Source organism: Solanum dulcamara, chromosome 11, assembly GCF_947179165.1.
Source record: "Solanum dulcamara chromosome 11, daSolDulc1.2, whole genome shotgun sequence".
In the NCBI taxonomy this organism is placed as follows: domain Eukaryota; kingdom Viridiplantae; phylum Streptophyta; class Magnoliopsida; order Solanales; family Solanaceae; genus Solanum; species Solanum dulcamara.
In genome coordinates this window covers 1,203,757-1,219,226 of record NC_077247.1, presented here as the reverse complement: position 1 = coordinate 1,219,226, position 15,470 = coordinate 1,203,757, and the positions used below count along the sequence as shown (strand labels likewise).

The 15,470-nt window shown below is 35.6% G+C and overlaps 1 protein-coding gene across 3 annotated transcripts; it reads right to left on the bottom strand.

The window, feature by feature from the left end:
• Positions 1-9,084: 9,084 nt before the first annotated feature.
• LOC129874000 (methyl-CpG-binding domain protein 4-like protein) lies at positions 9,085-12,440 on the bottom strand. Of its 3 annotated transcripts, none has more exons than XM_055949206.1 (5): positions 12,306-12,440; positions 11,829-12,108; positions 10,408-11,739; positions 9,524-9,720; positions 9,085-9,452 (listed from the first exon to the last, which is right to left on the bottom strand). In XM_055949206.1, exons 2-5 carry the CDS (start codon positions 12,102-12,104, stop codon positions 9,302-9,304), a joined length of 1,956 nt encoding a protein of 651 aa, XP_055805181.1. In that variant the 5' UTR covers positions 12,105-12,108; positions 12,306-12,440; the 3' UTR covers positions 9,085-9,301. The 3 variants fall into 3 exon arrangements, with proteins under 3 accessions (XP_055805181.1, XP_055805182.1, XP_055805180.1); XM_055949207.1 differs by having other exon boundaries at positions 11,829-12,061; positions 12,306-12,434; XM_055949205.1 differs by lacking the exon at positions 12,306-12,440 and having other exon boundaries at positions 11,829-12,299.
• Between the last annotated feature and the right edge of the window lie 3,030 nt (positions 12,441-15,470).

The following is a 15,470-nucleotide window of genomic DNA, read 5'->3' as shown; positions in this document are numbered from 1 at the left end:
ATATCAGTACCTTACTGATTATTACCTTTGCCCTTTTAGACTTTAATTCACATTATTGTCCTAGCTCTTTTATTTGTGTTGCATTAGTATAATTATTTTCATGTTAGTTATTATTGTTTCTATTTTATGAGCATTATGTAAAATTATATTATTGTTCTGTCACGTCAAATTATTAAGAAATCATATATTTTATAAGTATTTTCTTATTGGTTAAACCAAAAATCAAACTGTTAAGGACCAATAACCGATAAACCAAAAACTTCTAAGAAATATCTTATTGATTTGGTTATTGGTTCAGCATATTTAAAAATTGAAAATTGATAAACCAAATCGATAATACATCAAATCTAATCAACCGATGCACACCCCTAGTTACAATACTTGAAGCCTTCCATATAAACATGGTGTAGTTTATTAATAATCAATCAAAAAGGAGACATATAGTCTTACCTCTAGTGCTCTACAGTACAATTACCAAAGTAGACACAAAAGGAAAGCAATGGGGTTTTGTCATATACAAATTACAAGTAAAGTGCATTGAACATACGAGAATTTGATAAGAAAATCCTCATTTCATTTGTTCATTATCCTTATCCAAATCCCTTTTTATGCGTTAGCAATGCCTGCTACACCCATCCCGTGTGCTCCTCTCATGCTCTTTTTTATTTAAATTGTGAGATCGACCTTAAAACTCTATTCAAGTTTAGAGGTATTTTTGTTTAATTGAATGTGTAAGAAGTGTCAATCTCTTCTTTTGTTTCACAGGCCATAAATCAAATGCCCAAGTCTACCCAAGGATCATAGATCGCAACTAACGACTATTTTTTCTCTCTCTAAAAAATTCCATGTGTGAACAGTACTCATTCCGCCTGAATGACTGCCCCTCCGCCTGTAAAGCTCCCCAGACCACTGGACTTAGTCATGAACAACATATATACTATTGAGATGAACAAAACCCAATTCGAATCATCCAAAAATTCCATTCCTAGCTCCAGTAATACGAAAAAATAGACCTATGATCACTATTCACGTCACTGAAGAAAAACTGAAATAGGTGCAAAAAGTAATCTCTTGTTCATAATCTGGAAATATTCGAGTAATACCAACTACATGGAATGAATTTCAGCATTATTCTCCACATTTGTACCAAATTTCATTTAAATCTGTCATGCCAATTGAGAGATCAGCTCAGGCGAATTTTCAAGGAATCACCATTGCATCGCCTCACAGTCGCCCTCATATTTGAGACAACTCCAGCGAGATTCGAGTGGAATTGAATGTTGGGGATTACACCCCGAGTGAAGAGGAGCAACAAATACAGGATCCTCAAAATTTGGAATCCACTTATGCTGGAATTGATCAATCTAAGCAATACTCAGCTGATTCTCAGACTGAGCTAGGTAAGTTTCCTAATTCTAATCCTATCAATGATAATTCCTCATGTAATGTTACTATGTCTATGAACAAAGATAATGATCATGTTACTAGTAATTCTACTGAGCAAAATAGATGTGCACTGACTCTTGTTATGTAACATGATGAGAATAATGGTAAGACTATAGTAGGGTCCTCTCCTAATAATGCTATCCCTGTTGAGAATGATCCTTCCAATAACAATACTTCTATACATAGGTTAGAGGGTAAGTCTAAGGGTGAATCACAACCACCCCAGAAATCTGTCTTAATTGTCCTCCATGATCTTACCAAACTCACCTCCAATTTTGCCAAATACACCCCGAGGAAATAAGCAGTTGTAGTAAGCGAGTAAGGAAGCGAAACTAGTCTTAGATGTCGCGCGAGATCATGCACCTCTCTTTTCTACTTATAACGGAAAAGGATACAGTTGGTTGGTCCTGCTCCTCTTTCTTTGCTTCGGGGACGGAGGTCCTACGGTAGGTAACAGCAGGCACAAGCAAGTTGAACGTCTTATTCTTATGAGTGGGCTATGTGAATATAAGCCAGATTTTGACCATTATTTTCATATCCGTAATAGTGCGAAAAGAAGGCCCGGCTCCAAATTGTTCGCGAGAAGAAAGAGAGTGAATTAGATAGAGTTACCTACAGAAAGTCAGACAAAGGTCCAAGATAAAAGGAACGAGGGGAAGAATCGATGAGGTGAGTGTTCTCAAAGATAAAATCGTGATGGAAAAGCGTGAGGAGAATTCGAAACTCAGTGAATAAACCGAAAGGAAAGAAGAGACCTTTCTCGCTCAGCGCCTAAAGCTTCTCAAAACCATAACAAATATCTCAATGGCAAAGACAATCTGACCAAAACTCCCAACCAAATTACTCCCAATAATCCTCCTAAAAATGCTTTGGTCCCTGAACCAGGCTCCTTCATTGTGATTCAGACTTATGCTACAATATTAAGGACCAACCAAGATAAAAATGATGTCCCTATTGAGATCTCACCCCCTACTATCACAACTAGATAGGGCCTGTCTGCTGTCATATATAAGAAAAAAGATTTTTTGGTTAAGTTAGCTTCTAGGTGTAAATATACTCTAGTGGGGAAGTTTACCAATGATATGCCTAGGATTGAACTTATTAGGAAGAGCTTCATCCATCAAACTCAGCTTACTGGTGGAGTTAAGATAACCCACTTCCCTGCTAGGCAATTTACATTGATTTGGAAAATGAAGAGGACCATATCTCTGTTTAGAACAAATAGAGAATGTACATTGAGGGGCAGCTTATGAGACTTCAGGTTTGGACTCCCAGTTTAACACCCGAAAAAGAGACCCCCATAGTCCCTATATGGGTCACTCTCCCTGAATTACCTTGGCATTGTTACAATAAAAAATTCTTGACTCCTCTTCTCTCCCCCATTGGTAAAACTCTTTACCTTGATTCTTCCTCTCTATAAAAAACTAGAGGAAATATGGCTAAAGTGAGAATGCAAGTTGATATTACCAAGAAGAGACCCCCTCATGTTTGGATGGAATTTGATGAAGAGGATCATACCATCGGTAGATGGAAAGCCATCCAATATGAGGCTCTACCTGATTATTGCTCTTATTGCAAGCACGAAGGCCGTACTAATAATGTTTGCAATATAAGGAAAAGTAATGAAGAATACAAGAAAAGAAGGAAGTTGAAGCTGCTAACAAAGCTAAGGGAAAAAAGTCTTCTGATATAGATGTCACCACTCAGGTAAACACTAACCCTTCTTCTCAACAGGTTACTACTAACTTGTCTACTAATTCTTTGGGTGCTCAAGATGCTCACATTTCAAAACAACCAATACATATTGAGAAATATAATCAGCATAAGGAGAGCATAAGGAGAACTGGAAGGTTCAGAAGAGGAAAAATAACAGGACTAACAGGGTCATGGTCATCAAAATAAGACTCAAAATCATAAGAATGGTACCATAAAATAGGATAACAACCTCCGACAGCAACATGAACAAATGATAGGCATTGACTTATCTCTCCCATCCCCCAATTCCCTAGACAAAGTTATCCAACACAGTATTAGTACTGCTAACAAAAACAAGCAGCAAAAGCAAGGAGATGTGGACAAAAGGACCTTAGGTATTGACTCAATGCTCCCCTTATCCTGTGACCCCCCAATAATGTCTTTCATGTGTTAGATGATGATGAAGTTGTTATGGGTATGGTGGAAGGAAATAAGGAGAAAATCACTAATCTAAAAGATGGGGTAACCAGGGGAGGTGGGGATTTTTCCCATATTCTGCATGGGAACTCTTTGATTGACCCTAGGATGGACCTTAGAGTCCCATCTACCACTAACAATCATTTCATTCAAGGCCACAGGCCAAACACTGATTCTGGTCATGTTCAAAACACAAAGGGTATTCAGGTGGAGGTTTCAAGTGGGATCATGGAACCTGCAGTCATTTAGAATAATGGAATTCAGAATAGAAATACTATCTCTCATACTAATGTCAGCCTCCACCAAACTGAGCTACAACCAAATACTCAGGTTACTGTTGCTGATAACCAAGCTAAGAATAAAGAAACTATGGCTAAGGACATGGGTTCACTAGCCAGCACTAGTAAGTTGAAATCTATTGCTAAGAAGAACAAACTGAGCAAAAAAAAGAAGAGATGCTATCAAAAAAAAAGAGGAACTGAATCTCAACATAGTGGAATCTCAGGCACCTAGTGGAACTACTGCTCAACAAGAAGAACCTATGGCTAAGGATATGAGTCAAAGGTTTGTCATGGAGGATGATCAGATAGGGATGTATATTACCCAATATAATCTCCCTAATCTGAATACACCTCCTGATAAAACACCTAATATCTCCAATACCAAATATACCCTCAAAACCAATCCTACCCCCTCTTAGTTTTAATGAATATGGAGTTTTAGACTCTCAAAATGAGGTTGATAAAGATAACCATACAGAGGAGGGGCAGGATGAGGATGAAGAGGTCAGTGAACACTTAATCAAAGCTTTCAGTCCTTCTAGTGCCACTAGAATGGAGGAAGAGATCCAATAAATGACTAACAATCAAGGACTATCTCCTAGAGGATTTCACAGAACTGAGTTCACACCAAAGACACTAGTCCTACCAATTCTGCCCCTGCCGGTAGACCAATCACAAGATCATTTAAATCCAAAATATCTCAATGGTTAGCAGTATTATTTGAAATGTTAGGAGTGTTAATACCCAAGGTGTCATGGAAAGAATCAAAACCCTCAAAAATATTCATCAACTTCTCTCATTTCTATTTTAGAACCTTTTTCTGACAATTCTCACCTCCATAACTTCAGAAACTATCTCCAAATGGATCATGCTTTACATAATCCTAAAAAAATATGATTGTTTTGGACCAAGGATATGAATTGTAAGGTTTTTGGTAATGATGAGCAACATATCACATGTGAGATTACCCATGTTTTATCCCTCCATCTTTTTATCATCACTTTTGTCTATGCCAAGTGTAAAGACTAGCTCAGAAGACCTCTTTGGGACAGTTTACTCCAACAGTCCAGCACCTCCTTACCTTGGTGTACTGTAGGAGATTTTAATGTTATAACTGACCTTTCAAAGAAGCTTGGAGGTGTCATCTACAATATGAGAAAGAGCCTTGAATTTATCGGTGTTATTGAGGCATGTGGTCTCATGGATATTGAATTCAGTGACCAGAAATATACTTGGTCTAATTTGAGGGATATTAATTTTAGAATCTGGAAGAGATTGGACAGGACAATGGTCAATGATAAGTGGTTAGATATAATTCCCCTCACTTCTATCACTCATCTTCCTTCTGTGGGGTCTGACCATTGTCCACTTCTTATGAAAATGGTAGAGACTCAACACAATCCCATCAGATACTTTAAGTTTCTTAATTGTTGGGTTGATCAACCTTCATTCAAGGAAACTGTTACTAACTGCTGGAAAAAGGACTTGGAAGGTAATCCAATGTGAATTTTCCATCAGAAAATGAAGAGACTTGCATCCACCCTTAGCAACTGGTCCAAAGCTGAATTAGGAGATATATATGCTAAGGTGAAAGAATATGAGGAAAAGGAAAGAAAAGTTGAAGAGGATCTTATTAACATGCAATCTGATGACAATAGAGCTAACCTCCATGCCATCAATGCTGAATACATAAGATACTTGAAATTGGAGGACTCTATGCCTAAGCAAAAGACTCAACTACACTGGTTTAAGGAAGGGGACAATAACTCCAGGTACTTCCTTTAAAAAAATTTAAAAAAATGCCTTAATCAAGGGTAGGAGGAGGAAACTTCACATCCACAAAATCCAAAATAAAGAAGGGAGTTGGTTACAAGGGGATGAGGTAATTGCTAAAGCTTCTTGTGAACACTTTCAACAAATCTTCACTGGAGAGGAAAAATATATTCATGAGCAAGATCTCCATGTATTCCCAGAATGATCACAGAAGTTCAGAATGATGCTATTCAATATTTACCTACTATGGAGGAGATTAAAATGGTTGTTTTATCTATGAACCCCAACTCAGTTGTAGGGCTTGATGGCATGAATGGACTGTTTTTTCAAACATGCTGGGATATTATTGATGTTGATCTACTGCAAGTTTTCCTTTCCTTCTTTTGTGGTCAAACTATTCCTAAATATTTTACTCATGCTTGTTTGGTTCTACTCCCAAAAGTGAACCATCCTAATAAGATGTCTAAATTCAGGCCCATTAGTCTTAGCAATTTTACCAACAAAATCATTTCTAAACTTCTGTGCATCAAATTAGCCCCCATCTTTCCTAATCTTATCTCTTTCAATCAGTATGGTTTTATCAAGAATAGGAGCATTTTTTTAAATATTATGTTGGCTCAGGAGCTATCCACCAAATCAAAAAACCAAACGTAGAGGGAAATATATTGATCAAACTAGACATGGCAAAAGCTTATGACAAGGTCTCTTGGTCTTACATTTGTCTAGTGCTTAGAAAAATGGGTTTTGGTGAAGCTTTTATTGATATGGTATGGAGGATAATGTCTGATAACTAGTACTCTTTCATTGTCAATGGGTCCGAACATGGCTTATTCCACTCTACTAGAGGACTTAATCAAGGGGATCCTTTGTCTCCTCCTTTATTCATAATTGGTGTTGAAGTCTTATCTAGACTCATGAATGAACTTCACAGGAATCCTCAATACCATGATTTCTACATGCAGAAGAATGGTCCTCAAATCAACCATCTTAGCTTTGCAGATGATGTGATTATTTTCTCTTCGGGAAGGGGGGTTACTTTGAAGCTAGTCATTAAAACCCTTACCACTTATGAGGAAGTATCTGGTCAGCTTATTAACAGAGATAAAAGTCACTTCATGGTCCTTTCTAATGCTTTCAAGCCTAGTGTGGATAGGATCAAGAGGGTAATTGGTTTCTCTCAAAAGAGCAGTCTTATTACCTATCTTGGATGCCCCATTTACATTGGTAGACAAAGAGTTATCCATTATTATGATCTGATTGCAAAGGTGGTGGCTAGGATCTTTGGCTGGCAAGCTAAAATCTTAAGTTATGGGGGAAAAGCTACTCTAGTGAAGCATGTCATTGAAGCTCTTCCAATTCATATTCTATCTGGCACTTCACCTCCCTCTACTACCATCAAACAGATTCAATCTATCACTGCAGACTTCTTTTGGGATTGGAGAGATAGAAAAAAAATACCATTGGTATTCTTGGAAGAACCTAAGTTATCCCTATGATGAGAGGGGCATAGGTGTTAGATAAATCTCGGAAGTTGCCTTATCCTGCCTGAGATTTGATAAGAGAAAAAAGGAACAAAACCATGATCAACATGTTCACTTGGCATAAGTGTATTCCTTTCAAGTGTTCTTTCTTGCTTTGGAGAACACTTAGAAGAAAACTCCCCATCAATGAAAAACTCAGCACATTTGGTGAGGATCCTTCTCATTGTTACTGTTGCTACAGGCCTGTACAAGACAACATACACTATATTTTTGTGGCTAGCCATTTTGGTAAACATATTTGGAGCACATTTGTTGTATCTCTTGATATTGATAGAGATTATATACCTCTTAGGAACCTACTGAGATGGTGGACCACAAAGTACAAAAATGAGGCTCATAAGCTCATCCTCCATTCTATCCTTATTGAGTTAAATACTCTATGCTCAGGGATATTGTGAATCTGCTCACCACAGTTTACCCCTATATTAAATGGCCCTCCAACTGGAAAGACCTAGTTCTTTTATTAGACAAGTGTGTGCATGAGCTGAAGATCACTATTGTCCGATGGATCAGACCTGTAGCTCACATGGTTAAATTGAACATTGATGGCAGTGCTCTTGATAATTCAGGCAAGATTGGAGCAGGAGGGATCCTTATAGCCAACCAAGGTGATCTTATCTTTGCCTTTGCTAGTCCTATGGGGGAGGGTACAAACAACCAAGTTGAAGTTCTTGCTGGAATTTTTAGTTTAACTTAGTGTCTCCACTTAGGATACACTAGAGTTACTCTGGAAGTTGACTCTGAATTAGTGATCAAGTGGATAAGACAACTTGTAGACCCTCCATGGTCGGTTAGTCACCTTTTGGACAAGCTCAGGGGCATCACAAATCAGTTATATCTTTTCAGATGTAATCATAACTTTAGGGAGGCTAATGCTACAGTTGGTGCCCTCTCTAAGTACAACCATAAATGCACTACTCCTATCCTATATTTCAGTATGCAGCAACTTCCTAAAGAGGCAAAAGCACTCTTTCAACTTGACAAAATGGGGATGGAAAGTTTCAAAAGAAGAAAGCTCAAACGAATCAAGCAACCACCATAGTCTCCTGTTTCGTTTTGGTGTCACTGGATTTGACGTGTTGATTGGGCAAACTTCAACAGAAGACAACTCTAGAGGGTCAAGTAACTACCACGTTCTTCCTTTTGCTTTTTTTTTGTTCTTGTAGTTTATTTTCTTCAAACTAGCTGTCTCTTATGTTAGTTATAGCTTTTTTGAAGAATTCATAGCTAGGACTATTTTGTAAAGGGGAGAATCTCCCTTATTTGCTGCTTTCCTAGATTCTTTGTATCAAGAGGAGTCTTCTCATAGATGCATAGTGTTTAGGTTGCGCTTTATTAGTATTGGGGATGAGATGACCAACTTTAATAGGTTGGCCGACTTATGAACCACCATAGGACCGGAGGTAGGGTTTATGTCCCCCTCCTTTGTACTTTTATATTTTATCTATGTTAAGGCGGTTTATGTCCCCCTCCTTTGTACTTTTATATTTTATCTATGTAAAGGCTTGGGGGTGTGTGGCTCAATCCCTGACCGCCACGAGGGATGAGATCCTTGAATAAGATCTGTTTATTTAAAAAAAATGTGTAGGAAGTAATATTGATGCGATCCTATCCAGTACGTCCATATTGAAAAACTGGTAGAACATTCCAGAATTAATTGGACAAAAAAAAATAACTAAAACCTTGATAGCTTTGAAAAAGAGAATAGCAACCGATCCACAGCTTGCTTTGTATAAGAGACAAAATATTCCTCTTTTCTGCCAAAACCACAGCATTTTTATTCTAAATTTAACCTTTATTTTCCAAGTGATCAGATGCTTGAGAATTAGTGAAGACGACTTTCTCTTCATCTAATGAGTACTTTATCACTCTTTCTGGGTCAAATTTGTGTTTATGTTGAGCATTTATTAGATGTTCAGTATATTGAGCCATAGAAAAGGAACACTATTGAAATAAAGGAAGTTAGCACCTCTCATATGCAGAGATGATATATTAAGTAGTTGCCTAGGTAAGTACTATATACCACAAAAAAGTCCAGACCTACCAAAAATATGTAATGTAACTGACCCCCCCAAATATACCCCCTAACTATGCATCATCTTCAGGTAAATACATATTGCATCCTCGGGCCGAGCCATTTGCATGCAGGAATTCCCAGTATTTAGTTAGCATATGATCGTTTGGATGTACTTGATCCCACTTGCCCGTACAAAATATTGCATATGCATCAGCTGCATACCTGGAAAGCAAAACACTAATCATGTCGAGCTAAAACCATTTATTTGGGTCCAAAAGGTAGAGTTCCCTTACTTGCCAATACCATGCAGCTGTGTGACATGAGTCCAAGTTTTTCCAAGATATTCTTGAGAGAGCCGTGGAATAGCCAGTGACCTCTTCGTATATAATCCTAAAGGCCGTATCAACTTTTCAATATCCCCTACAGCAACCTCTGTAGCAGCCATAGCATTTGGACACAGAGTGAAAAATTCTTCTACCACTCTCTTAACCTACATAAGCAGAATAAAGTCATTACAAAAAATTTAAGACACAAATAACTATTAGCCTGTTTGGATTGACTTATTTTTAAGCAGCTTATAAGTTGAAAACTGTTTATAAGTTAAAAAAAAATAGGTGCAGACAACTTTTTTTTTTTGACTTATAAGCTGTTTTCAACTTATAAACTGCTTAAAATAAGTTCATCTAAATAAATTATTTATTGGGACTTATTTTAAGCACAAAATAACTTTAAGTTGGCCAGCTAAACACTCAAAAAAAGCTGAAAACAGCTTATAAGTTAATCCAAATGGCCTCATAATGTCGCTCTCATTGCTTCACTTCTGATCAACAAGCAGCCTGAACCATAGGAAAAGGGGAAATGCCCCATACAAAATTGGATGCTCCTACATATTGTTCATTAAATAGGTCCACCAGTACTTTTAAGCTAATGCAAAGCAATCAATTAGCTGATACTTAGGCACAATAATTTATCAGTTAACAACAGCCTGTAAATCCCCTTTTTTGTCAATGGAAAATCTCCCTATATATCACTTTGTAGGTCTTAAATCTGTTTCCTAATTGCTCATACGATCCTGCCGCTTAAAATGCAAGAAACTTTATCTAGTCACATAAACCAAACATCTCAAGAATCATAATTTTGTTGACTGCTTAGGAAAGGGAACAGTGGCAACAATTACCTGCACGCCGGTGGTGCAATTTAGAAGCATGCAAATAACCAACACCCTCCAAGGATCATGAGCATGGTTTTCTTGGAGGAGATTAAATGGGGATCGCGGAGGTACCCATGTGTTATCTTCACTCCTCCTTAAATAAGCCTCGTCTCTTTTCTGGGAAGCAGAGAGACAAGGTTTCCGCCTTTTTGAACCTTTTCTACTCTTCTTCTTTTCACGATGTGCATTCTGAAAGTAGGGAGAAACCTTTCTTCCGTTGAGAAAGTTCTTCAAAGGGTTTGATCTATCCTTCCCTACCTTTATTTCTTCTCCCACTGTTGAGTTAGCAAAGTAAGGGGAAACCACTCGAACTTTGGTTCGTGATTTTTTGTCACTTTTTCCATTTCCTTTCGTCACACATTCTACAGACCTTCCTATTTTCATTTCAGTTTCTCCATTCCTTGAGTTCACAAAGTAAGGGGAAACCACTCGTGCTTTCTGTCCAATCATCTTCTCATTGATCTGATTCTGAGATAGGCAAGGTTCAAACACAGTTTTACCAGCTTTAGGTCCGCAACCTCCTTCTGGATGTGATAAATGACTCACATTTCCAATCATAAAGCCAGATTCTGAAGACTTTTGCATTGTGTTGAGCCTTCGAGAGAGAGGGCCACAAACATGTGACTTGAGGGCAATCTTCCCATCTTCAGTTCTCCTTTTACCGGAACTAAAGTTTCCACCTTTGTATGCAAACTGTGAAAAGAGATTATCAGTACTATTAGCCACTGCATTATCACCATGAACAACTGTAATGGAAGCAACAGTAGTACATCCCTCATCAAAATAACCAGATTGTTTATTCTCCTTCACACTAATATCTTCCAATTTTGTATCAGGAGGACCAATCAGGACTGGTTTGGCATCCATTTCCCTCATATCATATCCCGATTTCTCATCATCATCACATTTAGCATTCCTCTTTCTTTTCCTTTTGTTACTCCTCTGATGTGTTTCCACAGTAACCATGCACTCACTCTTGATAGGCTTCATATACAAATCAGAAATAGCTACAATGAATTTACTACTTCCAGTCTTCTCATAGTCGGGCACTTTTTTAAAATATGGGGAAGATTTTACAATTTTTCCTTCCTCTTCACAATACTTCTCCCTCTGCTTCTTCCTTTTCTTTCCTTTATCATCCTGCCTTCCTCTTTCTCTTCCGTCTGATTCCGAAAGATATCCAGAATTGACACTGTAATTGGCATGTTCACCAGTGCCAAAATCATTGCAGAATATATCCCTTAACAGATTATAATGTAAAAGGCCTTTGTTTCTAAAGTGCTTCTCACCACGATGGACCTGTGAAAGAAAATAAATTTATTAGAGTAAATAAACTTAACCAAATAGAGTACAAATGATGTAAAGTAATTTCAAAAAATTAAACTTACGGAGTTAATATGTTCCCACAGGTCATCCTTACAAGTTACTTTGTTGTTATTTGGGTTCCATTCATAACCAGTAACTTGTAACAGATCCATGAATTGCTTTGTCTCATCTCTAAATTTTTTGTACAATGTCTGCACTTCCGTTACACTAGTTTGTTTGCGTGTTTGATGATACAATTTTTGAACAATTCCTGCCCAGTCAAGTTGGTTCAAGTCTTTCTCATGAATCACCAATTCTGCATAGAGGATTGCGATAAGGAACTCCTTCTCCCTACACATGCTTCTACGTAGATTTGATGTTCATTAATCCAACCAATAATTTTAGGGATGAGATAAAACAAAATGAATTGAATTAAGTAAGAAAACCTAATATGGTATACGCGAGCCCCAATTTGTCATCACAAATAATTTGCCCAGCTCACTATATTCAACGTATTTCAGAACCCTAACCTGCACTAATAAAGGAGCAATAGATAATACCTTTACATTCACATGCACCGACCGGCTCCGCTCATTGAGAGGGTTTTGTTTTGCGGGTTGGAATCCTATAGGGCTTCTTCCCTCCGCTCTATATGTTTGTCATTTGCACACAAAGTTCCACCAAAAAATATCCAACAATTTAACCCTTATATTTTTGTTTGAAATTGAAATAATAAATGTAAATTAGTAAACTATCATTTGTAACAAAACAATACCTTTTATAGTCCGTTTGGAAATCAACTTAAAGTCCATTTTTAGTTTTTAGACGTATTGCATAATGCTAACTTTAAGTCATAAAGTTTTTTAAGTTAGTCAAAAATAAAAAGTTGAAATTTCTAACTTTTTTTTCTAAGTGTTTAAAACCATTTTGTTTGATCATGAAAATTACTTTTATATCCCTTATATTTTAACTAAATTTCCAAACTACTCTTTTTATTCTTTTAACCCTAAAATTCAAACACTTATTTTCAACATAAGCACTTTTATCCAAATACTCAACTGCTTATTTATAAAAATAACTTTCAGCACTTCAAAATTTTAAAAGTACTTCATACATAAAAGTTATTTTTTTAAGCCCATCCAAATGGCTCTTACTTTACATGAATATAAGCTATTTTAAATACTAACTAGTACAATTATTTAGGCCCTGTTAGGAAGCCACATGGAAATTGAATTTAAGTATAATTATATAGTTTGGCAGGTCTTATTACTCGTAGACTATTTTAAAATATAATAAATATATTTTTTGATGATGAGGTATCGTAAAAAAGTGTGTTTACTTTCTTGGAAGTAAGTAATAAATGAAAAATATAGGGGGGGGGGGACTGATCAATATGATCACTTGTCTTTTTTTATTGAATAAATTACAATGAATTAATAAATATAACTATTAACATTAAAACTTATATATTTTTAATTATTTTCTTTTCTTTCTCTCTTCTCACTTTAACTCTTTTTTCTCTATTATTAATTACTTTTCTTCTCACTTTTAATTAATTTGCATGAATTTCAAAATAATATAATACCTTGTGATTACCTTCTCATTACCTTTCTTTTTTGTGATTCTATGTAATTGCTTGTATTTTTATTATTTTTATCATATAGCATAATTTTTCTAACTGCAATTCTTACGTCATCTTTGGCTATAATTGAAACCATATCGCCATTTTTCTAACTGCAATTCTAACCACATTTTAAATCTAATTCTCAATTCTCAACCTACCCCAATTTTCTAACATACACTATATCAGCAGACCTCATTCCCCTATAACATTTAAATCCATCTTTCTTCCACAATACACAACAAATACCCACCAAAATCCATTCTTGTTTAAAAACATTCACACTATACAACAACACATTACAAATAAAAAACCGAATCCTCTTTAACACCAATCTCAATTCCAATTCTCTTTTCATTAAGAAGTTCTCACCACCAACTCTCTTTTTTGCGAAATCCCTCAAAATCCACCGGATTTCTAGCTCATCCATCTCTCTCAAATCAATCTAGAGCAAATAGTTTCATCCATTTGTCAGCTTTTTCATCACTTTTTTCAAATCTGCAAAAGACTTTGAGAATTTCAAATTTTGAATTCAAGATCTTGGAGAAGATTTTCCCCCTCTCAAACGATTCATTTAAAATTCAAACACTATTTTCAGCTATAAATTGTTCATTTGTTTTCATTGAAAGGGGGGGGAGGGGAAATAAAGGAAGAAAAATTAGAGTTGAAATTTAAATCAAAGAGACACACAAAAGAGATTTTTTTAGGAAAAATAGTATTCTTAAAGCCGGAAGTTTCTGATTCTTTTGTTTTAGGTTCAAGCTTTCGTTAGAATTCTGGTTAGTGGTGATGAAGTCCTCTTGCTTGTTGTCTCGGTGCGCTACCCACAAAAAGGTAATATTCTTTTCATCTTACGTCATCTTGTTTTTCTCTTTAAATTTTGGTAGTGAAGTGGTAGACTCATACTTCTTTTATAGTGGGTTGATCATTTAGCTTGTAAGTTTGATATTTTGTTTTATTAATGAATAAATCACTCATATTAGTCTGCCTACAAGTTGTCTTCAGTGTTTGAATGAAAACAACTGTTTACGCCCAATTTTGACCGATCTATAGCCCACTTTTGGACTGCTATTTGATTGAGTAAGTATTTTAAAACTTAATTATTTTCATTTTATATTTAAGTTTTATCAGATTAATTACATATCTTGGCATGCATAATTTACAAAATATTATTATTAATTTAACTATTTTATGAATTCTTAATTTTTGAATAATGATTTTCCGTACATTCAAATTTTAACTATTTATTCAGTATGATGATGTTGTTGTTGTTGTTGTTGTTGTTGTTGTTGTTGTTGTTGTCACTTATTTATTTATTTATTATGGATTTTTAAATTTAGAATAATAATTTTATATAAGTTTTAAATTTTAAATATTTACTTAGTTTGTATACATTTATAATATACTATAAAATGTATTTCTTTTATATGAAAAATTATTACTTATTTATTTATTTTATGTGTGTAGTATTTTTATTAATTAAATAGAAATCCATTTAATTTTCCTCCAAATAATTTAAATCATAGTCTCTTCTATTCAATCTTTTGTCAATTCTAACCATTTTTATTCAATTCATGTCAATTCTAGCCAAATTGAATTCAAGGTGGTATAATTTTAAATCTCATTTTTAATCTCATTCATTCATTTTGTATTAATTAATGGTCACGATTTAATCCTTCATTATTTTCTCTTTCAATTACATACACCCAATACCCTAAAAACTAACGGACTCTTCTTCTTTTTCCTTGAAGGATTCGCACCCATCTCTCCTAAAAAGACCAAAATGATGCAAAATGAAAGTGGCTGAAGTAAATTGTATTGTGAGCTGTGACAGTGGTACACAACTATCACTATCAGGTTAGTTATGAAGTTGTTAAGTTTACACTTTAGTCCTTGAAGTTACAATAGTATTATATTTTGTTTAATTACACATTAGTCATCTTTGTATAAGTTGGCATAGCTCTATTAGAGGCAATAGGTGAGGACACTATTTTAGGTAGCATACTCTATGTGAGTCAGCTAGGGTTGTGGTCCTATATATTGTACTGATGAAAATGAAATGACATTATCTTGATTCTACAATTCCATTGATCTCTGTTCAACA

Excerpts from the sequence above, each read along its gene's own strand:
- LOC129874000 (XM_055949206.1), bottom strand. The coding sequence starts at position 12,104 with ATGTGTAGGGAGAAGGAGTTCCTTATCGCAATCCTCTATGCAGAATTG. Across the intron at positions 9,721-10,407 it reads ATTGCACCACCGGCGTGCAG|GTTAAGAGAGTGGTAGAAGA; the intron begins GTAATTGTTGCC and ends CTGCTTATGTAG. Across the intron at positions 9,453-9,523 it reads CAGCTGCATGGTATTGGCAA|GTATGCAGCTGATGCATATG; the intron begins GTAAGGGAACTC and ends TTTGCTTTCCAG.